Source organism: Glycine soja, chromosome 8, assembly GCF_004193775.1.
Source record: "Glycine soja cultivar W05 chromosome 8, ASM419377v2, whole genome shotgun sequence".
NCBI classification, from domain to species: domain Eukaryota; kingdom Viridiplantae; phylum Streptophyta; class Magnoliopsida; order Fabales; family Fabaceae; genus Glycine; species Glycine soja.
The window spans coordinates 13,113,621-13,140,620 of NC_041009.1; the positions used below are offsets into that span (position 1 = coordinate 13,113,621).

The following is a 27,000-nucleotide window of genomic DNA, read 5'->3' on the forward strand; positions in this document are numbered from 1 at the left end:
AAAAACATAGAGCATTAGCTTTATTCATTTCTTGCCTTATCTGAGGGTATATAATTCTTATTCATTGGTTCCATGGTACCGCCAACTTCACTGTTTTCCCTCATCAAACAGCAAACATAAGTGTCATGTTTCTAAAATGATGTACATTTGTCCAATCATAAAATTTGTTTGGAAAGAATATATCACTGAAAATAAATAAACAGATTCTACATTGACAAAGATAGGATTAAGTAAAGCACGATTTTAACATAAAAGTAGCTAAAAAACTCTAAGTAGAGGACATGGTAAAAGGTCAATAAATGACACGGTTAAATTAAAGGGATTGATAAAAAAAAAGGAAATAATATGGCATAAATCATGGAAGAAAACACAAATATTTCAAATTGCCAGTAAAAGTTAATAATAATAATAATAATCATAATAAACCACTAAATAAATCAAGCTGCAGACCATTAAGAGAAGGTAGAGTGGTACCTAACCAGCACAAGATTCTCAATATTTATTTTGTTGACTGTAGCTCCCCCTTTATTTTTAACTTCAATGTTACCTAATTCAGCTGATGTATTGGGCTGGCAATTATGGAGCATAAAACTCATCAAATGGCATAGCAGCAACAAATATTATCAATGGAAAATATATGGTAATACTTTCAGGATAATAGATTAATAATGGAATTTTTTATTCCGTACGTGTGAAAGAAGGTTCTATGAGAAATTTGACTGAAGACTTCAGATTTCACTTATTTTATTTTACAGTGTTTCTAATGCATATCTTACTTTTCTAACTTCTTTTGAAATACAAATTATATAATAATGTGCAAAGAAGAATTGTAAAACAAATTTTCTCCAGCAGAACTAGTGCAAAGCAATAAATAGGATCAAGTCTTTGGATAAAATGAGTGATGAGGACCCACACTTATTTTGAAACAAATGCCACATTTGGAAAACCTAATGAGAATATGAAGTTAAAGTGTCCATTAACTAGTTTGTGTAACCAAATGGTTTCACAATCTATATATATAATTAAAATAATGGTAAAATAAAAAAAGACAAATGCATACCAATAATCCTTTTACAACCTATTCTACAATATCTTTATAGAAAAAGTGAAAAAATATATCAAATCATGAAATCACTACAGATAGAAAGGTTGGCCTAAGTTGAAGAAAATGATAAAATTAAATCAAAACTCTAATCACTCATGATAACGACCCACAGTGAATTAGATAATATCTGCATGCAACTACCAGTGTTTTGTGCGAGGCCTAAAAATGAAAAGACATTAAATTAGAGAGAATAAAATTATACTTAAGTCTTATTATAATTACCGAAAAAGCATGTTTTGTACAATCTTGGTGAAAAACTCTTTCTTTTCCTTGTTTCTTCGCTACCTCTACTTCCCATTGTCGTCTCCATACTTCTTTCTTCTTCATCATCGGTTGTTGTGTTTCCCTTTCCTGACTCCAAGCAATGATTTTAGAATTTTGAAAAAAAAAACATATGTTTACCATGAAACTATTTTGAAGATTATAAAGTAGGATAGAAAATCTTGGTTATCATCCTAATTACAATATTCGGTCATTACAGTTTAAAATGAAGAGAAACTTTAATTTTATGGCATACCTCATCAGCTGAGGTGGACTTTGGCTTCTGATGTATCTTTAAATTCTCTGTTGAGTTTGAAATATCTTCATTGTGAGAGCAGTTTGGGCATCTCAATTCTCCTTCAGGAATAGACTTCAAATGAAACAAATATCAAATCAAACAAAAGTATATATTTAAAGAAATCAAACTTATTAAGCCACGTTCAACATTTATATTAAAACAATTGTATTTATATGATGGTTTCATAACAATAACATTCGCAAAAATTTCATCTATATTACACATGCTACTTACCTTTCTAAAATTACGTTTAGTTATTTTAAAAGCATTTTTTAATACTGACTTGTATATTTGGAAATGAAAGGAACCTGGTCCTACTTTTTTCTGGTCACCAATTATTAAACAATAACCAAGTCCTGTATATTGTTATGAAACTTTTAAAAATTATATTCAAGGAGGATATAGAAGTGAAGTAATTGTAGAACTCTATAGACTTACGGAGTATTCTTCAATTAAATTATCAATCTTCTAGATTTTTTTTAATTTATTGATGAGATAACAAAGAAGAGGAGATACTAATAAGCTTTGACCTTTGTCACCTAACAAATAATTTTGAACAGTAATGCTAAAATGAGCATATGCATAATACAGATACATATATATGATGAGGATATAGAAAAATTTGGCAAAGGAGAATCAAAAGGCAAAAACAAGCTTACTCTATTCTCTTCTACAGCATGTTCTAGCTTGTATGAATTGTCACCAACACTTCCCTTAGTAGCTTCAGATTTTGAAGTTATGTCTTCAGAAACAGTTTTGCTTTTGCGATTATTCGATGTCATCCTTAATAAATTCAGAAAAGATCCTTGATTATTATTTTTCAGTATTTATCTACAAAGGAAAGAGTGAAATCATTTGATAAAATTCTAAATGTTAAGTAATATAATTAATCTAACTAGAAGATCACCAATCAGACCCATGAATGAAAAAAGAAGTACCATAACTATTAGTAATATCAATCACAATATCATATGAGAATGACGTGTATAAATTAAAATTTAATCCTATTTGATAGAAAAAAATATCAAAATAAAACTTAAATTTATGGTTATTAAATTCATTCAATTGATTAAGCACAGTAAGTCTCATCCTCTCGTTCAATTAATATAATATTTAAATACATTCATTTAATATAACTTAAGGTTAAAAGGTTCATTCAATATAGAACTCTAGCTGGTAAAACTGTGTTCTAATTTCAAAACAATATATCTCAACAGGAAAAATAATTTACTGCCAGAAAAAAATAATATAAAACAGTGTCCAGCTCTATACTAGGTTTCAAATCTGTGTAAAGCATATATATCACTAATTTGCTAAACTGAAACTCGATATAAAACATAAAACTGAAACTACTTGAGGAGTTGAAGTTGAGAAGGTATCAGTGGACGAGACAAATAAATTGAGTTATTGGGCATAATCCTCCAAAAGGGGACATGTTAATCATAATGAGTTGATCGAATTAACCAAACCACAGGAGATATTTCTTAAATAAATTCGATTGCTTGTCTCAAACTCAAATTGATTCCGTTTACTAAAACTTCTTAACCTATTTTATTTACTACCACCAAGAGAATGATCATCCACATCACTATTGAAAGGAAAGTGTGCTTTTCTACAGCCATTGATAAAAAAGAATGGTTGGGGACTTGGGGTAATAGAAGCTGACGGTAAAGAATTTAAATGCGCATCTAATCACTCATGGTTAGAAATAATGCATCAAATAACACATTAGACTAGCCAAGTGTATTTAAGAGGAGCTTAATGAGTAGATTCACAAATCCAGCATAACAATAAACACCGATACTACAATGTTTAATAAAATCAGTAACAAAAAAAAGGTGATGCAATCGGAGGCATGTCTAATTAAAGAAAAAAATATATAGGCTAATTTTTTATATACATCCAACAAATTTCAAAAGGATCAAATTGGTTTCCTCCATGCACAAAATAGAGTATCCTGGCAATGAAAATTTGAAAATTAAGGAGATAATCAACCAGATCATGAAAATTTGTCTAAACCTAAGGCAGACAGAAATTAGACAAAGCAAGTTCTACTATAGTCCTGCGCATGTAATCAAGCCATGTAAAAGAAATTAAAATGTCTTTAATTCTTAAGAGTACAGTTAAAAAAATCAAAATAATTCTTGTGCTCACTCTATACATTGTTTAGCACACTTCACTTCATATATTCCAATCAGCATATACACAAACTATAACTACCCAAAGGCATGTGCACTACATTGACCTAAATAATTTGGGACAATGAAGAGTTATCCAACGTGTTGGCCAGGGGTCAAATCTGAGGATCTAAGACAAAAAAAACACATAGAAATTAAATTAAAAGAGCCAAGCCCCCCAAAAAATAAAAAATATATTAATTAAGCCTCATGGTATATTTATCTCATCCCAGCGAGAGGGAATTATTGGTTTACGAAAGAGAGGCACTAATCTAACACTGAGTATCGTAAAGTTTCAAACTTGAGCAAAGATTCATAACCCAATTCAACCCATACAGCAAAAATTCATCATCTTTAACCTTCTACTAGATTGACTAGTAATTAAAAAAAAACTTTTAAAACACATTAAAAAAAGAAGAATAAGAAAGAAATTAAACAGTCCATTATGGTCAACAAAATATTTTGAGCAAAAACAGAAAATAAAATAAATAAATAAAACTGAGTCAAACATAAACGATGAACCAACAAAACTGCTATAAACCTACATGTTTACGAAAACAGGAAAATTAAAGGAAAAGACAAATTATGAAAGAGAATTAAATGAAATTAAAATCACAAAATGAGCAAATCTAAAGCTGATCGATCAACATCGTGATCAACTAATAAAAAACAAAAAACAAATATTCCAACATTCCCATGTTGCCTGTTGGTGACTGAAGCATGCAAAACGAACTAACCTTGGAAAAAACAACTAAGAGAGGAGAAAAAGAAAAAGAAAAGAATGAGGATATTGAGACACGAGATGAAACAGGCAAAGAGAAAGTCTATGGTATATAAATAGATCAATTGGGAGATATTAAAAGTAGCATATAGTGATGAGTTGGTGAATGGCAAGAAGGGAATTCACGCTTGGCTTTGTCATAGCCATTTCGCTTCTTTATATGAATTTTGTTTTTCCATCACTGCTTCCCTTCTTTGCATTTATTGGTCATGGTAACTAATAAATTAAGAGAGAGAAGAATGCACTCAAGTACATTTTCAACTGTCAATTCAAATCATGTTTGTTTCAGCATGTCATTAATGTGTTTTTTCTTGAAATTTTGTTCCTTTCTCTGACAATTGAAAATGGGCACTCGTTTATCTTTTATATATAAGATTTAATTATTTAATTTATTAAAATTTTAAAAAATAAATAATTTAATTAATAACAATAAATTTGTTAAATTTATAATTTTAAAAATTATTATTGTCATTAATATTTTTTATTTTTTAATTGTTTGTCAATGTATTCTTTTTCTTCTTTTATTGAATTATATTTCTAGTTTAAAAATAATTAATAAAAAAATATTATAGATGAAATATTATAAAAAGGAATAAACATAATTTTAAACTTAAATATTATAAAAACAAACACAATTATTCCTTTCAATTTTTCGGGTGTTTGTTTCAACAGTTAAAAATAACCAGAAGCTTTTTGTTTAGACTAATAATAATAATAACCAGAAGCTAAAAAAATCTTAAATCTAGTTAAAATCAAATGCTATTTTAATATCTTCTCATAAAATCAACTATTTCTTAAAAACAAATTATGATTTTTTTGATTAATTAATATTTTTATGAGGAATATCAAAACAACTAGCTTGAAAAATTATTATTTTAAGAATGCAATTAATGATTTGTTTTCCAAGTTTTAATTTAATAATTAATGTTATTAATTATTTATAGAATAAATTACACTTATGCTCATGGGGTTTGGACTTATTACACCTATATTCCTCTATTTTTTTTCAACCTACAAACCCCCCACCCCCACACACTAATTTATTAGCTTCATAACAGCTGTTATCCCTCACCCGAAACGTTCTTAACTCCGTTAACAGAAGCACACATGTGACTGGCACATGTGTTTTTAATTTATCTGTTGGTCTAAGGATTAAGCAGGCATGTAATCCTATAATACTTACTCCTCTAGTCTCAAATATACGAAAAAACATGACATATTAATTAAGAAAATTAGTTAATTTTATTGAAAATAATTTTTCTCTCAACTTATCTTTCAATGAAACTTGATATTAAGGATAAAAAAGAATCATGAAAACTAGCATCTTAATTAAATAAAAGATATTTTAGAGATTATAACATTAAATAAGATAAAATTAATTAAAATTTTCTTATATTTAAGAAGAAAAAATATTTTTTTCTTATATTTAAGATTAGAGTACTAAACATCATTAGTCTCTCAAATTTTAATATTTTTGTTATCATGTTTAAAATTTAATTAGCATAGAAAATAAAAATTTCTAACATTAAAAATGATTTAGTTGATATTTTTTATTTCCACCATAAGCAAAATAACCGTAAACAAAAAAAAGTTAAAAATTCAACATTTAATGGCATTTAATGCATTTGGCAATAAATATTAATTTATTTAAGTCAATAAATGATAAGATTATTCTTTTTTTGTGTTGGACAACCAAGGGTGTCCTGATTATTTTTACTCCTGTAAACACAATAAAACATTAATTCTTCCGGTTCCAATGATAATATTATTCTTTCATACTTTAATACTTATTTTATTGTATAGACAATATTTTTTTAACATATAGGACTTTTAATGAAAAAATTTAAATATACATGGTATACTTACATTCCTTTACACATAATTTATTGCTCAACTTTTTTAATTTTATGGAACTTTAATTTGTGCATTGTATAGAATAAATGTTTACTTTTATATTAATAAAATAATGTTTTAAATATATAAATTATATTATAATTAAATTCATAATAATAAATTATATATGAATTAATTTTTGGATTTAAAAAAAAACAAGGGTGTTGTAAGATTATTTTTAAGACTTAATTGCATTTTTGTTCTCCTCAAAACTGTGCTTTTAAATTTTTAAACCTTCAAGTTTTGATTATGTCAATTAGCTCCCGTGGACATTGTAAATTAATGACTGTTGTCCCTAAGTCCTAATTGTGTCAATTAGGTCTCCCAATGAAGTATTACAATTATATAATTTTGATCTCTTATATATTGTAATTGTGTGATTTTTTTCTCCAAAATACTAGTTCAAAATTTCAATTGCACAATCTATGAAATTTGAGGCTGAAATTGTACCATTATGATATTGAGAGGTTAAAATCAGGCAATTATGATACCTACAATGTTCAATTGGCATAATTGCAACTTGGGGAGTTAAAATTACACATTTGTAATACCTAAAATAAAGGGCCCAATTCACTAGATAACTAAAATTTAAAGATTAATTGAAAAAAATGAGAACCAATTTCTCGCTTTCTAACGGGAAAAAAAAGTCTTGCTTTCTGATTTGGGTATTTTAAATTATAGTATAAGAATAAACAAAAAAATAAATAAATGATAAAGAAGACATCAATTAGACAATTACTAATGTTTTTTTCTTGGAAAAGGCAAAAGGTTATAGTAAATAAGGGAGGCTATGGATAACCACAAGTTATGGTCATATCAATCCAGAACAACACAGCGCTGCAATATGTCCCTAGGAATAAATTAACTCGGTTAGCAAAAAATGCATCTTCCTGCCAGCAGTAAATAATTCATGGCTACAATATGACATATGATTATATTCCAAAAAAAAAAAAAACCTGCATTCCTAACCTCTCCATCCAGCATACCATGCATCCACAGCCAAAAATATGTTTGCTATTGTTCCCTATTACAAGAATTGGCTCACCCTATAGCTAGATACATATGTATAATTCAGTTAAGTCATTTTATTGATCCTGAAAGGATCAGAATTAATGCTGCTACTTGTTGTCAGTTGTCATACAGCCAGATTGTGCATGTCCTTTTGTTCCCTTCGATCTGTTAATCTGCTGTGATGCCACTCATCCCCTCCTCTTTATCATACTGTTAATCTGCTGTGATGCCAAAGCATGCATTTGGTTTCCAACGACCAGGATGTTAAGGAATACTATTAGTTATGAATTCATCATTTAAAAAGTTAATATAGACCCAATATTTTTATAAAACACGCACCTCTAATAAAGATGTTATTAGGATAATGTATTAAGAGATTCCACCACGTACCCCCTAAAGATTGTTTCATACTTTCCGACCATCAGCCTGTACTTGATTAGTATGTAATACTACTTTTGGTCCCTTTTTTATAAGAAACAAATTTTAGTGTAAAATTAAGACGGATAGAAATAAGAAGCGGATCAGTCTCATGAGATTATTCTGTCCCTGTTCAGCAGAGCTTCCCCTTCACCAGGGGTACTGATCATGATCTTGGAGGCCTTCTCGTGATGACTTTATTGTTTTTTTGTCCTTTTGGTTTTGTGTCTTGTTGTCGTGGTTTTTACTTCGTAAGCCTTTAAATTCTGTTGTTACTGCTACTGCTTTAAATTTAACCCAGTATGTTTTCAGGTAAATTGTTAGGGTTTTGGATTATATACATGAAATGAAATAGAAGCGGATTGAAAATAAAGTACCATATTAAAGTATTAAAATATTTTAAATTTTACAAAGTGTTACAAAACTGTGTTGAGAGAAAGTGTTTTCTAAAGATATTATTGTACTTGTTTCTTGCGTGATAATTTCAATGTTATGTGTTTAATTACTATTAATATTTTATGTATAAAGTAAAGTAAAATACTACATTCATATCACAAAAGCTGTCTAGATTCGTGGTAACGACTTTTTGTAAATGACATGCGCAACTTTTTTTATTGTACTAAATAATTATTAATATATGTAACCTTCGTAACATCAATATTTTGCACTTGAACAAGTAATTAAGAATATAATTACAATAATTATATAGAATAAAAAGGAATTTTACAGATGAAGAATACATTCTTAAAAAACGAAAAACTAAATGACTAAACTAATTTTAGATTAAAGATCAGTATATATCAATTTATGGTTGTGCATTGCAATGATGAATTTAATATTTATCAACTTATTAGTATTTATTTAATATAATGACTAAGCTTTAGATTAAGGATTTTTATATATATCAATTTATTAGTATATAGTTAAGTCAATTTGGAACATGTACGAACTCCAACACGACTCGTACAATCACATGAATATCTTACTGGTTTAATAACAAAATTTGTTGGGGTTAATAATATTATATATATATATATATATATATATATACTAAAATTTGCCACACCCTTTGCAAATTAAGTAGCCCTTTCATAACTCTCTTTAAGAAGTGATATCCATTTACATCCTTTGGTATCACTTTTGCAACAACGTGCATTGTCATTTTACTATATGTTCATTTAATTTTTACTTCTTCATAAAACGATTATATATCCATGTTACTTCTACTATTCTAATGTAAAATTTAACAATCAATCCAGCTTGATAGTCATAAACAAAAATTTTAAGTAAGACGGCATGACCTTATTATGCCATACTTATAATCCATATTCAGAGTCAAACAAAAAGTTATTTGGAACCCTCATTTCAAAGTTTTAAACCAGCAAGGCTAGCAAAGTCATCAAATTAAACATGAAAAACGAAAAGAGTATATATCCCAAGTTATTGATGTTAGAATGTTTCTAATGGACTTCAATCAATTGTGGCTATTTGGTTAGAAAAAAGGGACTAATGAATTAGATATTCAAGCCCGCTAATATGGTGATCATTCACTACAAGAAAACAAGTAAATAGCAACTGATTAATCAGTTGCTAAGATGAACAAATCAGTTGCTAGTTGATTCAGTGACCAATTAAGAGATGAACTTTCGCTGGCCGCTATAACCGTGTTCGTTGTTTTATAGTGACTAATTCAATGATCGTTAATCAGCAACTGTTTTAATGAGCAGTAATCAAAGACTGATTCAGTGACTGATATACAAAGATTCTTTGAAAAATTGCTAGTCAGAGACAAGTTTAGTGACTGAATTCAGAGATTGATTCGATGACTGTTGTAGAAATGGAATTGGGAACTGGTTCAGAGATTGGTCCAATGACCATTGACCAGAGACTGATTCAGTGACTGATTGCCAATGACCGAATTAAGAATTCGGAGATTGATTTGATAACGGGATTCAATATCTTAGTCACAAGATCAATCACTGACTTAAGTTCATTGTTACAAAAGAATTACTTCATATATATATATATATAGTATTAATTTATCGATACAAATCAACCTGATAGTGGACAACAAGTATGTTTTTTCAAAACAAGTATCAAGACATCCAAACAAAGTATAAAAACATTATTTATAATAGTAAGTAACTATCCTGATAACTATTTATCAATAATAATACAACATGATGCATAACAAGTTTATTTTATAGAATATATCAAAACAAGTATCAAGATTTATTTAAATTAAGTATCAAAATATTTATAAAAAAAATCAAGTAACTAATTATCAAGATAACTGCACAAAATTAAGTATAACGACTCATTCAAACTAAATATCAACAAATTTACAAAAATAGTAAGTAACTAGTTATCTAGACAATTACACAAAATGTCTATCACTTCAGATGCTTTGAGTCACGTGAATACCAAGTAGGTGCTTTATTTTTGCTGAGAGTAGTACCTACTATGAATACCAACTAGTTATCTAGACAATTACACAAAATGTCTATCACTTCATTTTTTTTTTAGACCTTTAAGGATGCGGGCCGGCTAGCATTTGACAAAAAAAAAATTAAAAAGAAATAAAAATTTATATTTTAAAATGTAAAATTTGATCTATTTTAAATAATTTTAAAAACTATGAATTGTCTAAAAATAAAAAAATTATTTGCCCACAGTAATAACATAATTTATATCTTAAGCTATCTAAAAAGTATTTTTTTTATTTCATGTTTACTTAATCGATAATTTTATACAAAATCAAAATATTATATCATCATTCACCAACCATTCAACTATATATAGAAAGTACTTAAATTTTATACTTTTATATTTTATTTTACTTTGTTTACACCTCTTATTTATCAGTATTATATTTTTTATTAAAATGTAAGAAGTCCAAAAGAGATCCAGATGTTAAGCGAGACGGACTAAAAAGTCTGCAATTTAAACAGGCTAAAAATATCAAGGTCCATATACTGTGCAGGTTACGGGTTTTGTGGGTGGCCCGTGGATGCAAGTCGTTTGCTGAACTCTTATCATTAGTGCATGGCCTTAAATAATTTTGATAATTAATATTATGATGTTTTCAGTTGCTTTTGAAAATTTATTTTAATAAAATAAGAATTCGAAAGAACTCTTATTTATTTAATTTAGGAAAAAGAAATTGATTGATAAACTTAAATAAACTAACATTTGTGCAATGAGAAAAAGAGTAAAATGTCAGTGTGGGATCTTTTTTTTCCCTATTTATTCCTTGATTACAACTAATAGTGCAACATCTTTTTTTTACTCCAATAAACATGATGATTTAATTTATGGTTACAAAATATATTAAAGTTTCTATATGTTAACATATTATAAACCTAGGAGCATTCTATATTAAGGGCTTGAATTTGAAGGACACCTTTACCTACGCACATGATTTAGTGTAAGTAAAAACACTTATAATATTCTAATAGGTGTATGTTTGAATGGAGGTAAAACTGTAATACCCTGAGCTTTACATTTTAAGCAGCTGAATAACAAAACATATATGATACTATTATTCAAGAATTTCAATGTTAAGGGTGCGCTTGATTTGATAAAAAGATAAGATAGACATAACAGTACTGAACAAGTAACCAAGTCACGAGATAATTTTGTATTGTATGTTGTTTGATAGTCGATATACAGTACAAATAATTTTATATTTATTTTATTTGATGTGCTTATGTACAGGGCAAAATAATATAAATTTTACTTTAATACTATTTGTAATGTGCAATGTTTGGTTTGCACTAAGAAAATATACACAACAAGTTTTTGAAACTTTTAAAAGTATTTTATTATTTAACATAAAATTCATTATCATGTTTTACTAATATTTATAATTTATTAATATTGTGATATATTTTAAAGCATTATTTTAGACTTATTGTTATAAAAAATTACAATTTATTAATTATGTTGATATATTTTTAAACTATATCTTATAAGTATCATATTATAAATTAAAAATAACAATTCAAAATAAATTAATGAGCTTGGTGGTGAGGTAAAAGTGGAAGTTATCAGGGTAGCAGCACTAGTTGGCTTCAGAGCGTTTTATTACGACCATGAGAGAGTTTGAAATGAGAGGGGGTCATGATCAGCGGAGGCGTGGTTGTGCGACGACGGGGCACAATCGAGGGAGACTGAGAGGCAGAGGTTGAGGGCCTTGAACTGGAGGCATGGGGAGTACGTGCAATTTCGGGTATGAGAGTAGGCATCGCGAAGGAGGGCGAGGGAGAGAAGGATGGTGACAACATAGAGCAACGTTGTTTAGGCATGGTCGGGGCACCAAGTGATGGAGACAATCTCGTCAAGGGCACACGCGGAGTTGGGGGATAGACATTGGTGCACGGCTGTCATTGGCATCGGTATGGGGAGTGAAGCTGAGAGATAATATTATATTTTTACTTTTATTAGATATTGAATAAAAAATTATACAGAATTTAATGAGTTACAATTTTTTTGTATTTGTTTAATCCATCATTTTTTATTCTGTATTATCCCTCAGTCATTTTTTAAATCAAACTTTGAACAAGTATTTTTATGATATCTTATCCTTTATTTTTTAAAGGATCAAACACGCCATAAAAGTCATAAACATTCTCAAGTAATCTTATGCATATCAATGGGTATTTTCTAGCGTATATACTGATATACAGGACCTTATACCAAAAGAATAATTATATAATCAAGTATCTCAAAAGTAATAAGCTATAAGTCATTAATAAAAATATAAAAAAAAAACTTCATGGCCAAGAATCCTCATTCTCTTTAATGTGCTCAATTTGAAACATAAAAACTAAAGTAATGAAACAAAATCTCATTGAGGGTTAAACACGCAACAATATATTATGTGGCCCATGAATGCATCATAAAGATATAGTTTCACTTCAACATTTGATCAAGCATACACATAACCTTAAACATCAACCTTTGCATGATTTAAATTATTCTGTTATGTCTTTTTCTTCCTATGACAAGTATTCACCGAACACAAAATCTTTAATAATATTTTTTTTCTAACACATATTAGAAATATTACTAAAAACTTTTATAAATATTGTCTATGAATAAATGTTACTAATATATTTTCATGACATTTTATATTTTCATGACATTTTATGTCGTTATAAAGGTTCTTACCAAACATATATAAAAACAAAAACTGACCATCAGACCATGCCTTACTTGCACATGAAAAATTATCGTGGGGAGAAAAGAACACAATGAAAAAAAAAATCTTAATTGACCAGCCATACCCAAGTGCCACGCTAAATTGTTAATCCTAATTCTGATCTTAGCTAAGCTGCACTTCAACCTTTGGTCTCTTCGTAATTTTATCAAAGCATCCCAAATTAACTCATGTCCAGCCATGTGAATATACAAATAAAACTCAAATTTAACCAAACCATTGAGGACCATTACCAAATCAAAATAGACTTTGGAAATTAACACGAAAAGTTGAAAATTGGTCACTGATAAAACTAAAGGAACATAACTAACAAAGTAAAACTCCTTTTGAAATGAACATTGTTCAAGAACAATTAGATCAAAGCTCAATGCAACACCAAGGATGCCACAAAACCCTCTTATTTCGAAACCTAACCTATATTAAGCCTCTACAGGAGCAACAAGAGCTCTCTCATTGTACCTCAATCCACTGTTGGCTGAAATCCAACCATAATAATAATATAAAGCACAAATTACAGAGGAACTAGTGATGTTTACTCAAGCATCATCAAGGGCAAGGACACCAGGGAGTTGCTTCCCCTCAAGAAGCTCTAAGCTGGCACCACCACCAGTGGAGATGTGGCTCATCTTGTCTGCAAGACCAACCTTCTCCACAGCGGCAACAGAGTCACCTCCTCCAATGATGGTCGTTACTCCCTTCCCACTCAGCTCTGCCAGTTTCTTGGCTATGGCCTGTGCAGAAAAAGGGTTTAGTCATCACTTACTCGCGATCAAGTACATCAAATTATATATAAAAGTTTTAAGATTTTAAAAGCATCAGAGAGCTTTTCATTAGTGCATGTAATGCTCTAAAGATTTATAGGTGCACATTTAAGAGCTTCTCAAAGAGTACTTTTACAAATATCTTTCAAAATATAGCAGATGAAGTGATTTATTATTTTTTTTATCATTCTTACCTCTGTTCCTGTGGCAAACTTATCAAACTCAAAAACACCCATTGGTCCATTCCAAATGACGGTCTGGGTCTTATCCAATGCTTCACCAAATGTCTTGATGGAATCGGGACCAATATCTAATCCCATCCACCCGTCTGGGATGCTTGATGCTGGCACAGTCTGCAACCATATCAAACAAAGCTTTAAGTATCCCAAATATTTTGAAACAATACTAATCTACTATTGAGAACAAGATCATAATTTCATAAAGGTATTGAAAGTGTCATGTTAATATTTCCTTGATTAAATAATGCAACATAATTAACTGCATCCATAGAATGACAAATAGTGTATTTGCGGTACGTTAAAGATGATTAGCTATCCACATTCAAAGTAAAGCAACTCCAATCTGCTTTTGGATTTTCACATAAAATGCACAATTTTTTGTATGTTCACCAAGAAACGAAGCATTCCATAAACCCAACTCTAATGAAAAGCAGTACCTTGCTGTTAGCATCAGCAGCAAACTTGTCTGCTATGACCACATCAGTTGGAAGCAACAAAGAAACCCCTTTAGCCTTGGCCTTTTCGAGAAGTGTAGTTGCAAGGCTAAGCTTGTCTTCCTCCACAAGAGATGAACCAACTGAATAACCCTGAGCCTTGTAAAAGGTAAAGATCATTCCTCCACCAAGCAAGAGAACGTTAACTTTCTCCAACAAGGACTCAATAACTCCAATCTTGGAAGACACCTTTGACCCACCAACGATAGCAGCAAATGGTCTCTTGGGGTTTGACACAGCTCCAACTAGATAGTCAAGTTCCTGAAACAATTAAACAAATAACAGATGAATAAACTGCATAAATTACATAAATTACCCAACATTCATATAATGAAGCTAACAATTACTTCCTAGTTCCTACAAACCTTCTGCATAAGGAATCCTGCAACAGAGGGCTTCAAGTATTTGGCCACTCCTTCTGTAGAAGCATGAGCTCTGTGGGCAGTGCCGAAAGCATCATTCACGTAGAGATCAGCAAGAGAAGCCAACTTCTTTGCAAACTCAGGGTCATTCTTCTCTTCCTCCTTATAGAACCTCACATTCTCTAGAAGCAAAACACCACCTTCTGGAAGTTGTGCAACCAACTTCTCAACTTCCTCCCCAATAGAGTCATTTGCCATCGTAACCTATATCAAGAGAAAATGACAATGAATAAAGAGTAAATCCAGCAATAAAAAAGGAGGTGTCAGGAATGCCAAAACAAAACAAAACCAAATAGAGAAGTTTATAAGGCACACCTCAATTCCGAGAAGTTGAGACAGCCTTGGCACAAGAGGCTTCAAACTGTATTTAGGTGTTACACCTTTAGGACGTCCCTGAAAACAGCATAGTCAAGGCAAAACCATTTTTCAAGTCACAACCACTCAAATCACACTCTATAACTAATACACCCAAAAGCAAAAGTTAAATAAAAAAAAGAACGATAACCCCACAACCACAACTATATTAGTTAGAAAACATTCGTTCAAACTGCTATTTTTTACAGATCTCACTAAATCAATCACAGTAAACCCAATTTCAATAGAAAGACATGCCACCCCAACTGGGATAAAAAAAAAAAAAATCAAACTCAACCATAAAATGAGATCCCCTCATCTCATTGGAGACAAATGGACAAAAACAATTATAATAGTAATAACCATCACTATTAATTTCCCTTTTTTTTCTCTTTCAGATTCAAATCCTGAAAATATAAAAATGTTAGTCAGTGAAAGACATCCTTTTCCCAGTTACTATCAATAAAACACACATACACATAGCCAATACCCAATCTAACAAAAACCCACAATAGTAACATAACATCAAATCCAACCAAAACACAAACCCAGATTCCAAATCATTCCTAGACTTAAACAAAACACACCCAGATACCTAAAAACCACATTAAAAATAAAATGGTTTATAAAGAACATACCAAGTGGCTAGAAAGGATCACTTTGGCTCCATGACCAGTTAAGTACTTGATGGTGGGAACAGCAGCACGGACTCTAGTGTCATCGGTGATGTTAAGGTTGTCATCCAAAGGCACGTTCAGATCGACCCTCACGAACACCCTCTTCCCTTTCAAATCACCCTCCTTCAACGTTCCCACGCTCCTCTTAGTCGCCATTTCTTCGCAAACCTGCACGCATCCGAGAAAGGGATCAGGACCCGGATGAGGAAACACAGAAAAGATTCAAACTTTAGGTGGCGAAACTCACAACAACGCAAACGGGTTTAGGGGGAATCTCGGTGTAGTGTGGCAACTGGTAAAGAGATCGATCAGGTTCAGGGAGTGAGGGAACTTTCTAGAAAGATTTATAGAGAGAGGTGGGTGGCACTCGTGTGAACGACACGTGTGAGAGGGTTGTGGCCTTTTTTTGGGATTAGCCCTGTTTGGGGAACCTTTTTTGCTGGGTGGCACGGTGGGCGCAGTGGAACTAGAATCTGTGGACCTGAGGGTAAGAGTTAAATGCCAGGCAAACATAGCATTGTCAGCATTGGTAAGAGCTAATTAATCTTTGTCAGAGGATGAATATTTCTCTCTTAGATTTATTTTGTACTAAAGAATTAATTAGAATTTATATCATAAAACATTTTGATTAAAAAATATAAATTACTAACACTTTTGTTTGACCGTTGTTTCAAGTGCGTTGTAAGTATTGTTAGCCGTACATTTTGCCCCCTTTTGAGTTCATTGTTTGATGAAATTTGAGACTCCCAAATAGGAGTGCATCTTAAAAAAGTCATTTATTAAAAAAAACAATTATTGAAATTATGATAAATTATATGTGAAAGTATTTCGCTATAGTATGTATAAAAATCAAATTTAGGTTTTGTAAAAAAATGAATTTAGGTAATATAAATTTATAACAATTCACACAAACCTTTACTTATAATTTATTTTTTAAAATCTTATTCTATACATTTTTATAACAATTTATCATTAAGTTTTTATCTCTGAATATACCTTAAACTCTAAATCTTAAATTTTAAACCCTAAATTTTTGCTAATAGCAGTTTTCCTTCCCTCTCAATAAACATGACAAAAAGAAGACTTGGCAATGAATGCGGTTGATCACTTCAGCATAAGGATAAAGAGATGAATCCTCTTTATTGATGAGACTCAAAGTTGGCACGGAATCTGTTTCATAAATAATGTGAGTAAAACTAGAATTCCAAGCTAAAAGCAAACCTTGACGTTTTTCCGCCGGTTTTGGTTTTGGTTTTCTTCTTGTAATTAAAAAATAAAAATTGATGTAATTTAATCTACCCATTCCATTCCCCAAAAAAAAAAATACCGATTTTATATTACAAATTCAAATATTCACTCTAAAATAACGACTTTTTTGCTTTTCATTAAGGTTCATGTTTTTATTAAATATTTCATCTTTTTTTAATATCTTCTAATATTATTATTTAATTTTAATTAACTTAAAGAATTCAATTAGAATATACATATGAATTGTTATGTATGATCAAATTATTCACTTTTGTAATAACTATTTTAAGAGTCCTATTTATGATATTGGTTGACAAGTAAAAAAATTTATATAAATTGTGCATCAAAATAAAAGTGTTAGTAAGTTTAATTTCTTATATAAAAAGTTTTACATTATCAATTATTCAAAAATCATAATAAATATCATTTCAAGATAATAATTATAAAAGTCAATATACAATAATTCATGATTAAACACGGTGTAAATACATTTAACACATTCAGTACGAAATTAGTAAAGAAAAAAACTTTCGTTGTATAACCTATATATTCAAACTTTTTATACAGACATTTAAAAAAAAATCAGTAAATAGTTTATGTATGGAACGTGTAAAGAGTTTTTACAATATTATCGGATGATAATTTATTAAATTTTATAACAATTACCTTAAAATTATATTTATCATGAAATTTTTAGGAGTCAAGAGTCTATTATTTTTTACATGTGCATCAAATTAAAATCGTATAAATTCATCTTATTATCACACCACATTAATTAATAGGATGATGTAGTAAAAACATCATCAAATATTATTAGATTCTTATGAAAAAAGTTATACTAATTATGTATATAAATTAAATTATGATTATTGATTGTTATAGTTTAATTGGCATGGCATGACTTCCTGCTCATTTATCGGTAATGAAAAAAATATATTTGGTTTTACATTAAATGAATTCTAAGTTAATCTTAATTTATATTTCAAATCTAATAAATTATATCAGATTTTTTTTACTGCAGATATATTATATCAGATTAATATATATATATATATATATATATATATATATATATATATAATGATATATTTTGATTGAAATATATTTTTATAACTCTATCAATTACAAAATCATCTCTTCAAATTGTTTATATTTTATAAAATAAATTTGTTTTAATGATACATATATGTTTAATATATATTATATTTTATGAAAATATTCATACAATATATAAACATCTAAAAATAAATCGAATAATATAGAAGATGTGCTCTATAAATAATCCAACAAGTATCAATTATTGAACTTCGAATCAAAATATTCATTGAGCAACCATTTGAAAGTTAATGCAAAAATAACATATCAAAACATTCCTACCAATGTGCTCCTGAATTGATGGTTGAATATTCTTCATGATATCTGCATGGAGAGTATTCACCTGATTGATAAGGTGTCATATCTCCCATTGCTTGTCCTGAAATATGAGAGCATCCAACAAGTGACAGCAAAGAAAGTTCATGTTGGGTTGTTCATGTTGTTTACCAACCATTCAATACAAGGAGAGGTATTTTTAATTTTCTGGTAGTTGTTGCTTCCAGACCCAGGACGTACCATTTATCAAATTGAGCAATAGGCAATGAATTATTGGCACTTAGCCACTTAAAGGCTGAAGCTGGAGAATAAACACCATCTCCTGAAGTCCCCCAAATAATCGTGTCTTCCATATTTTCAATGGTCATGTAACTTTGAATTTCTTTCTTAGCATCCATGGGGATAGGGGTTGCTAATCTTTCCAAATGCGACACCCCTCCTCCAATAGCGTAACATGTTTAAGAAAGGGAATTTTCTTAAATATTAAGAGAGAATGAGTGATTAGTCACACTAAAAATAATGTAACAAAAAACAAAAGGTCACAATAAAAATAAAGTAATTTTTGGTAAAAATTTAACTGTCATGTTAAAAATTTTAAATCCTGAAAGTATTATTCTAGATAGGATTTAAATTACTCATTATTCAAAAATCAATCTTATAACATATTTACTTCGGTTTAAATTTAAGGATAATTATTTATATTTTAAAGTTTCCTGAAAAATTAATAAATCATTTTTTTAAAATAAATTGAATCAAATATGCACTTAAAATATTTTTTTAGAGACCCTAATTAAAAAAAAAAACATTATATGTAAAAGACCGGCAATGAGGGATTGGGGAAATTCACAAAGGGATATTCCCTTCAGCATCTTTCTCTATATTCTTCTACGTTGAACTTTGAACTTTTTTTCTTTCTTTTTTTTGACAGATTGAACTTTGAAGTTAACAAAAAAGAAAATATAGTGATTGTTATTAGCTGCTTTAATTATACGCAATTTGGTGTAGACTTACTCACTGACTGACTTTGGCCATGACGCAAGATCCTTAACATTATTTCTGTCGGCTTCTTAAAGGAGGAAATTTTAGCTAGGAGCTGGATATGATTATCATAGGTGGTACATGCAGGTGGATTTAAAATATTTGATAAGTTAGTCAGAAGTTAATTAAAATTTGTTAGTTGAAAACTAAAAGTTGTTAGTTGTTATGTTAGATTAGAAGTGCTTGATGTAAAATTAATGGTTGAATAATTTTCGAAATGTAATAAAATATAAAATAATATGCTTATATATGGATTAGTGTATGTAATTAGAGACTTGATACAATGTTTAAGATATATCTTGGAATTTCTTTTTTATGTAAAGATATATCTTGGAACTTAGAGTCACTAAAATGGAAGAAAACAAAATAATGTGTGAATGCTACAAAGGCCCAACGAGTTTGAATTGTTGGGTGATTTTTCAGATCAATGCCTTAAGAGCCCAATGAGGAAATAAATAAGGAATTTTACTAAATAATAAATAATGCACACTGAACCTAGAAATGTCACGCTAATAAAGAAAATTCAAGCCATCACAGCACTCGGAGAAGTCAAAACCCTTGAGCAGTTAAACATACATGACATGCCCATGCCTTTAAATTCTTCTTTGTTAACCTTACATTCCATTCCATGAAACAGTTAAACATCAATTATAGAAGGATCAATATTCTGATGATGGCACACCCATGATTGGCTAAAACCCACACAATAGTATGAAAAAAGAAAAAAGGACATCACAAAGCAAGACACACATCAACACAATAGAAGATTAATATAAGTTATTGTTATTCAATGATATATAAGGGAGGAAATTACATTAAATGAAAATTTAACTTTATGGCAAAAGCTTATAAAATCCTACACTAACAATCACAGCCTTGAATTGTTCATAAATAACAAATATTATTTTGCTAGGTCTCTTTCTAATAGTCGAAAGCACATAAAGTTTTCACTGTTTAAAAAGTATGCCTGTTTGAGATTGTCTTGTTTATTTACAAATTGCGACATTAATTTTAGCTTAAATGTGAATTTAGTCCTTCTAAGCTCAATTTTTTTTCTTTCAATTTTGGTTTCTCTAAGCTCTTTTATTCATTTTTAGTTCTGGCAAGTTCACATTTTTTTCAATTTTAATCCTTATAAAAAATTTGTTCATTTTTAGTCTTTGTGAGTTTACAATTTTCCAATTTTAATCCCTTTAAATTTCTATTTTTTCATTTCTAGTGTTTGTAAATTCATGCTTTAAGAGATTAAAATTGAAAAAAAAAATACAAGCTTAAAAGGACTAACAAAAATTTACAGGACCAAAATTAAAAAAAAAATAAGAACTTAAAAGAAAAATTAAGCCTTAATTTTAAATACAACCCAGCTGGGAGGTTTTAGAATCCCAATTCCTCAAACCACAAAAGAGGGTATGCGTGTAATTCTGACGCAGAAATGGAAGCCTCCCAACAGGTGCTGAAGAGAAGAATACTGAGCTACAGCTTGGACCGCCTGAAGATGACGTCAAGAAAATAAAACTAAAAACTTTCCAAAATAGTGACAGAAAATGATGCCACGCATCATATAATAAATGATCAAGGAACAATGTAGCCACACAAAAAAATGAATAAAATTTATCCTAAACTAAATATGAATCAGGAAAGGCATGGTTGTTAACATGTACCAAATCCCATAAAATGCCATTTGATGTTACTGGACGACTTTTATTGTGAGAAATGTGTTTCTCTTTTTGTAGTTCCAATTATATGTGGCAGGCCCGTGGTTTGAAAAAGATATGATGCTTCTTAATTTTGTGGCTTAGGAGCTTTGACAGAATATCAAAACAAGAGAACAATAGTTCAAGGCTGTGACATCTAGAATGCCAGTCAAAGATTATGCAGCTCAGTTTTTGTTTTTTTTTTTTCTATAACTCATGGGATCCACTTCTTTTTCAATCATTCAATGCCTTCTTTTTAGTTGAACTCTTCCACTAAAAGGTCTAGATTCACGAGAATTCATTGGTGTCCATCTTCATTGACAAATTGTAAGTCATGTCATTGGATACAACCAGTGCCATCTCTCCAATGGCTAAACTAGAGGCACGCATGCAATGCCAACAAAACTTGGTTCATAATCAAGGATCAGGAGTGTGACATAGATAAAAGCAAAGTGCAAAAAGCTTCTGCCAGCAACTAAAAGATTTATTTGAATTTATGGCTCTCAGCCAGGGTTTACAGTTACACGCAATTTATGTGTGAAGCCAATAATAACTCAAGCAAGATAAAATTTACACTAACAGACTTCGAAGGGTCCTACAACATATGCTCTTTTACAAGATTGACAACACTGACACCTGAGGATGGGAAAATTTTCCAAGATGAAAAGTGTCTTACACAGCGACTGGGACGGCTTCATCAAGAGCAAGGACTCCTGGAAGCTCTTTGCCTTCCAATAACTCCAAACTGGCACCACCACCAGTAGATATGTGGCTCATGACACTAGCAACTCCTACTTTCTCCACAGCTGCAACAGAATCTCCTCCTCCAATAATTGTGGTCACCCCCTTTCCACTGAGGTCAGCCAGCTTCTTTGCAATAGCCTGAAAGAAGGGTACAAAATGCAAATTAATTATGTACAGTGCACACATTTATCAGCCAAACAGAATGGAATATGCTGTAGTAACTGCAGATGACATTTGAATCATCCCTCATCTGACACGTGTATAAATGAACAAGCATGTAGTTTACAAGATGTGCAAATCACATTAGGAAGGTTAACCCCTACTGCATATCCCTCTGAGTATGCATCGCTTAGAGTGGACATTTTTTATATTGACGGTGAACTTTGGTTTAACATAAAATTTGAATGGAATTTCATATGTGGGTGGGTGTTCTTGCATACATACCTCTGTACCAACAGCAAACTTGTCAAACTCAAACACTCCCATTGGTCCATTCCATATGATGGTTTGGGTAGTATCCAATGCTTCACTGAATGATTTAACAGAATCTGGACCAATATCCAATCCCATCCAGCCATCAGGGATGGCAGATGCTGGCACGACCTGAAAGGGTAAATGCAGAATTTAAGTTCTTGCTGCAAATGTTTCAGAATGAATGAAGATTCATATTACAAAGGACCTCCTTCCATATCATTAATATTTCAAGTAGTTCAACCGACTGTGTCATCAGACCAATATCCTATCTAAAGGAGCTTAGAAAACAAACCTTGCTATTAGCATCAGGAGCAAATTTGTCTGCAATCACCACATCACTTGGTAACAAGAGAGACACCCCCTTTTCCTTGGCTTTTGCAAGTAGTGATGTAGCAAGATCCAACTTATCTTCTTCTACAAGGGATGAACCCACTGAAAGACCTTGTGCCTTGTAAAATGTGAAGATCATTCCTCCACCAAGAAGAAGGATGTCAACTTTTTCTAAAAGTGACTCAATCACTCCAATTTTAGATGAGACTTTGGAACCACCAACAATGGCAGCAAATGGCCTTTTGGGGTTTGATACTGCCCCAACAAGGTAATCAAGTTCCTAAAACATAAAGCATATATGTGAAAAATAGTTATTATGATATTGATCAAATATACATATAATTTCAATAAATAAAAAAATGAAAAAATGACGTTTCCTTGAAGTGTAATAGACATTTGACATGAACTTTTATTTCACACCAAGTGATCAAACTTGGCAATATTATAAGATGACTTGCAATAAAAGTGATAGTAATGAAGTTCGGGAGCTTTATTGAGATAGTTTGCAGAACTTTTTGAGTTAACTGATGATAATAAAGTAGTAAACGAGAAGACACAAACACACCTTTTGCAAAAGAAAACCAGCAACAGATGGCTTCAGGTATTTAGTAACACCCTCTGTTGATGCATGTGCCCTGTGAGCAGTACCAAATGCATCATTCACATACAGATCTGCCAGAGAGGCAAGCTTTTTTGCATGCTCGGGGTCATTCTTTTCTTCCTCCTTGTAAAACCTCACATTTTCTAGAAGGAGAACACCTCCATCTGGAAGAGAAGCCACCAACTTTTCTACTTCTGGACCAATACTGTCCTCGGCCTTGACAATCTGCAAATTATCCATATTCAAACACAAAAAAGACAATTCAAGGACATTGTAATTAACCACCAAAAATCACAATGTTCATAAAACGTCTCTCTTCCTACATATTCCTTGATGATCAACACATAAACATACCTGGATACCAATGAGCTCAGAAAGCCGGGGTACAAGAGGCGCCAAGCTGTATTTGGGAGTGACACCCTTCGGCCGCCCCTGGATATTTCATCAAAAGTTGCAACAATTCAGCTTACAGGGTCAAACCATAATAGTTAATGCAAATATACTCTTACATCCACATCAAGAGAGCCTATCGTCTACATTGCCAAAACTATAACAAAACTAAATTGTTCCAAGTTCCAACCGACCAAACATTACTACATTTGACTACAAATCTCACAACTAAAATAAGAAATTGGATTGTTCTACAAATAGCAGCACCCTTGTGGCCCCTGATTGATCCTTCAAAAGTAACCACATTCATAGGCACAGACCCAAAACCTTAATCTAAGCAGAGTAAATAAATTAAGTTGCTTAATCCACAAACCAAGTTGCTTAAAAAAGGTCCTTTTCCCCTAACAAAATATATATATATATATATATATATATATATATATATATATATATATATATATATATAAACTCTGAAATAAATAAATTGTAGTCGCGGTTTCATCACAGTTGTTGATATATATGGAAATTGAGGGCAAATGCGGCTGCAATTGAGGTCGTGAAGACCCCAAAAACCTTGACATTGCGGCCAAAATTTTGCTACTTATTATTGATATAGAAAAAAATTGAGGACAAATGGCGCAATCAACATAAATATACAACATGGTCTAACATACTATTTATGTTGTTTTAGTGGTTTAAAACTTCGATCAGATAGTCACATACAAGTTGATTCCGGACTGAAGTTATCAACTCACTGACAAGTAAAATTCTTGTACCAATTTGTATAGAACTTTCTAGAAGCTAATGCATAATCTAGGAAGTAGGACCCATCAAAATTGGTGATTTACAACAAATTTCAACCAATTATAGAGAGAGTATTAGAAAGTGAGTGTAAGAGATATCGCGCTAGCATTACAAGGCCAATTCTAGAGATAAGAATGCCAATGTTGGAAAGAGTGAAGGCATACCAAGTGGCTGGAGAGAATGACTTTGGCGCCGTTTTGGATGAGATGTTTGATGGTGGGAATGGCGGCGCGGATTCTGGTGTCGTCGGTGATGTTCTGGTTGTCGTCGAGCGGGACGTTGAGGTCGGCCCTGACGAAGACCTTCTTCCCCTTCAGGTCCGCCGCGCTCAGGTCCCCCACGCTCTTCTTCGCCATCGACACCACCCCCCTCGCGCCCTTTCCTCCTCCTCTCACCGCCGCCACGCGCGCCGCTACACTCGCCGCGAGCAGCGGGTCCGCCGCGGCGAAGCCCAGGCGGCGCAGCGGGCGGGCGCGGAGGGAGGAGGTGAGCTGCACGCGCGAGGGGGAGGGGGAGGCGGAGGTGGCGGTGGAGGAGGAGGAAGGGGTGGCGGAGTGGAGGAGAGAGAAAGTGGTGGGGGATGCGGCTGAGGCCATTGTAGAGAGAGAAAGAGAGAGTGTTTGAGTTTGAGTGTGTTTGGGAATTTAACGAGTGGGGGGGGATGAAAGGATGTGGACGTGGACTACAATGGGGGAACGATTGGGTGTGATGAGAGGATTTTGGATTTCTCTTATCGTGCAGGAGAGGTTCAAGATCTTCCTTGTTTTTTCACTCATATATTCCTGCAATATATAAATTTCTCTTTCAAATTGTCAGTTTTGGTTTAAAAAAGAATTATATAGATCACATCTACCATTCTTACCGCAAACCACTATTATCAAGTTCTGTCAGTTCATTAAAAATGATTAATTTTTTTCAAATATTTAAATGTTTAACATAATTACATATTAAATAATCTATTTAAGTTCATTTATGTGTTTGGTAGTATTTTTTGTTAATTTGATGTCTAACATTATAAGCATTTTATTTTTTAAATTATTAAACATTCATTATTTTGGATTTAACAGTTAACATTATGTAGTCAAATGACATTAACAAAAAAAAAAATAGTTAATGTTATCAAATGATGATTATTCATTATTTGAAATTATGAAAATAATGATTAAAATTATTAATGCATGTTTTCATAAATGTCAAAAGTTAAATGATTTTTTTTAAGTAATATATCATGATAGTTGAAAGCTATGAGACTAATATTTTGAAGTAGAGTATGATTTTTTTTTAACACAAAATAGAGTACCAATTAAGAAGTAATTTTTTCACATATGTTATTTTGTTCCTATAGTAAAAAATTGAAGCACTAACATATGTTAAAAATGTCCAAATTATTAGTCACTTGTATCACCTTAATAAATTGTTCAACTAGAAGGTCTTGATTGTTTTTCTAGATTTATTCTTTAAATCTTAGCTTATTTCTTCTTATTTTTCATCAATAAATTTTTCTTTGACTATCATACATTTGTCATCAAATTCTTTCTTCTAATTCTTGTTGTTTTTCTCATTCTCATTTCTCTTCTTTTCAACAACACTTTAGAATTTATAAATTTCAATTGATTAAGATACTTTCTTGACTCCTTTCTTTTAAAATTTTCAATAGCATTTGCAATCACTTGTTCAAAAGGTGTAAAGGATTTGATCGACTACATGCTTTGTTGCATCGCTTGGTCAACTATGTCTGCCTTAAAATAATAGTCAAGGTAAAGAAGAAGATGTTTCATTGCATCCTTAATATTAAAGTTAACATCCTCCTCGTTCACCTTTACAATGATTTGTCTTTTGGTTACATTTATGAGCATATGATTAGTAGTATGAGAGGACAATCAATATCCTTTATATCTATGATTACAATGTTAGTTGGAAAGACATAGTTATCTTTAAGATATGCACTTCTCCAACTTTTTCTTTTCAACGTCTTCAAGATTTTCAATAGCATTTGCAATCACTTGTTCAAATTGTGTAAATGGTGTGATCAACACCATGCTTTGTTGCACCGCTTGGCCAACTATGTCAGCCTTAATGCTTTGCTTGGTTATAGAAAAATGGGAGAGAGTAGGAAAGGATTAAATTATTTTTGTTTTTTGGTAAGAATGAGAAAAGGGGGAGATAATTTTAAAAATGGTGGGACTCTTTTGTAG

The 27,000-nt window shown here is 31.1% G+C and overlaps 2 protein-coding genes and 1 long non-coding RNA gene across 3 annotated transcripts; all 3 read right to left on the bottom strand.

Annotated features, from left to right (window-relative positions):
• Positions 1-34: 34 nt before the first annotated feature.
• LOC114424640 lies at positions 35-1,730 on the bottom strand. The gene is made up of 4 exons (XR_003669046.1): positions 1,623-1,730; positions 1,328-1,456; positions 475-569; positions 35-90 (listed from the first exon to the last, which is right to left on the bottom strand). It is a non-coding gene; the product is annotated as an uncharacterized LOC114424640 (long non-coding RNA).
• Positions 1,731-13,433: 11,703 nt separating this feature from the next.
• Positions 13,434-16,585, bottom strand: LOC114422076 (phosphoglycerate kinase, cytosolic). The gene is made up of 7 exons (XM_028388268.1): positions 16,359-16,585; positions 16,073-16,279; positions 15,396-15,473; positions 15,024-15,284; positions 14,602-14,919; positions 14,120-14,278; positions 13,434-13,895 (listed from the first exon to the last, which is right to left on the bottom strand). The coding sequence occupies exons 2-7, from the start codon at positions 16,265-16,267 to the stop codon at positions 13,701-13,703; spliced, it is 1,206 nt and encodes a 401-aa protein (XP_028244069.1). The 5' UTR covers positions 16,268-16,279; positions 16,359-16,585; the 3' UTR covers positions 13,434-13,700.
• A 5,326-nt stretch (positions 16,586-21,911) lies between these two features.
• On the bottom strand, positions 21,912-25,607 carry LOC114422078 (phosphoglycerate kinase, cytosolic-like). Its single transcript, XM_028388270.1, has 6 exons — positions 24,970-25,607; positions 23,966-24,043; positions 23,576-23,836; positions 22,973-23,290; positions 22,651-22,809; positions 21,912-22,344 (listed from the first exon to the last, which is right to left on the bottom strand). Exons 1-6 carry the CDS (start codon positions 25,399-25,401, stop codon positions 22,135-22,137), a joined length of 1,458 nt encoding a protein of 485 aa, XP_028244071.1. The 5' UTR covers positions 25,402-25,607; the 3' UTR covers positions 21,912-22,134.
• Positions 25,608-27,000: the final 1,393 nt, after the last annotated feature.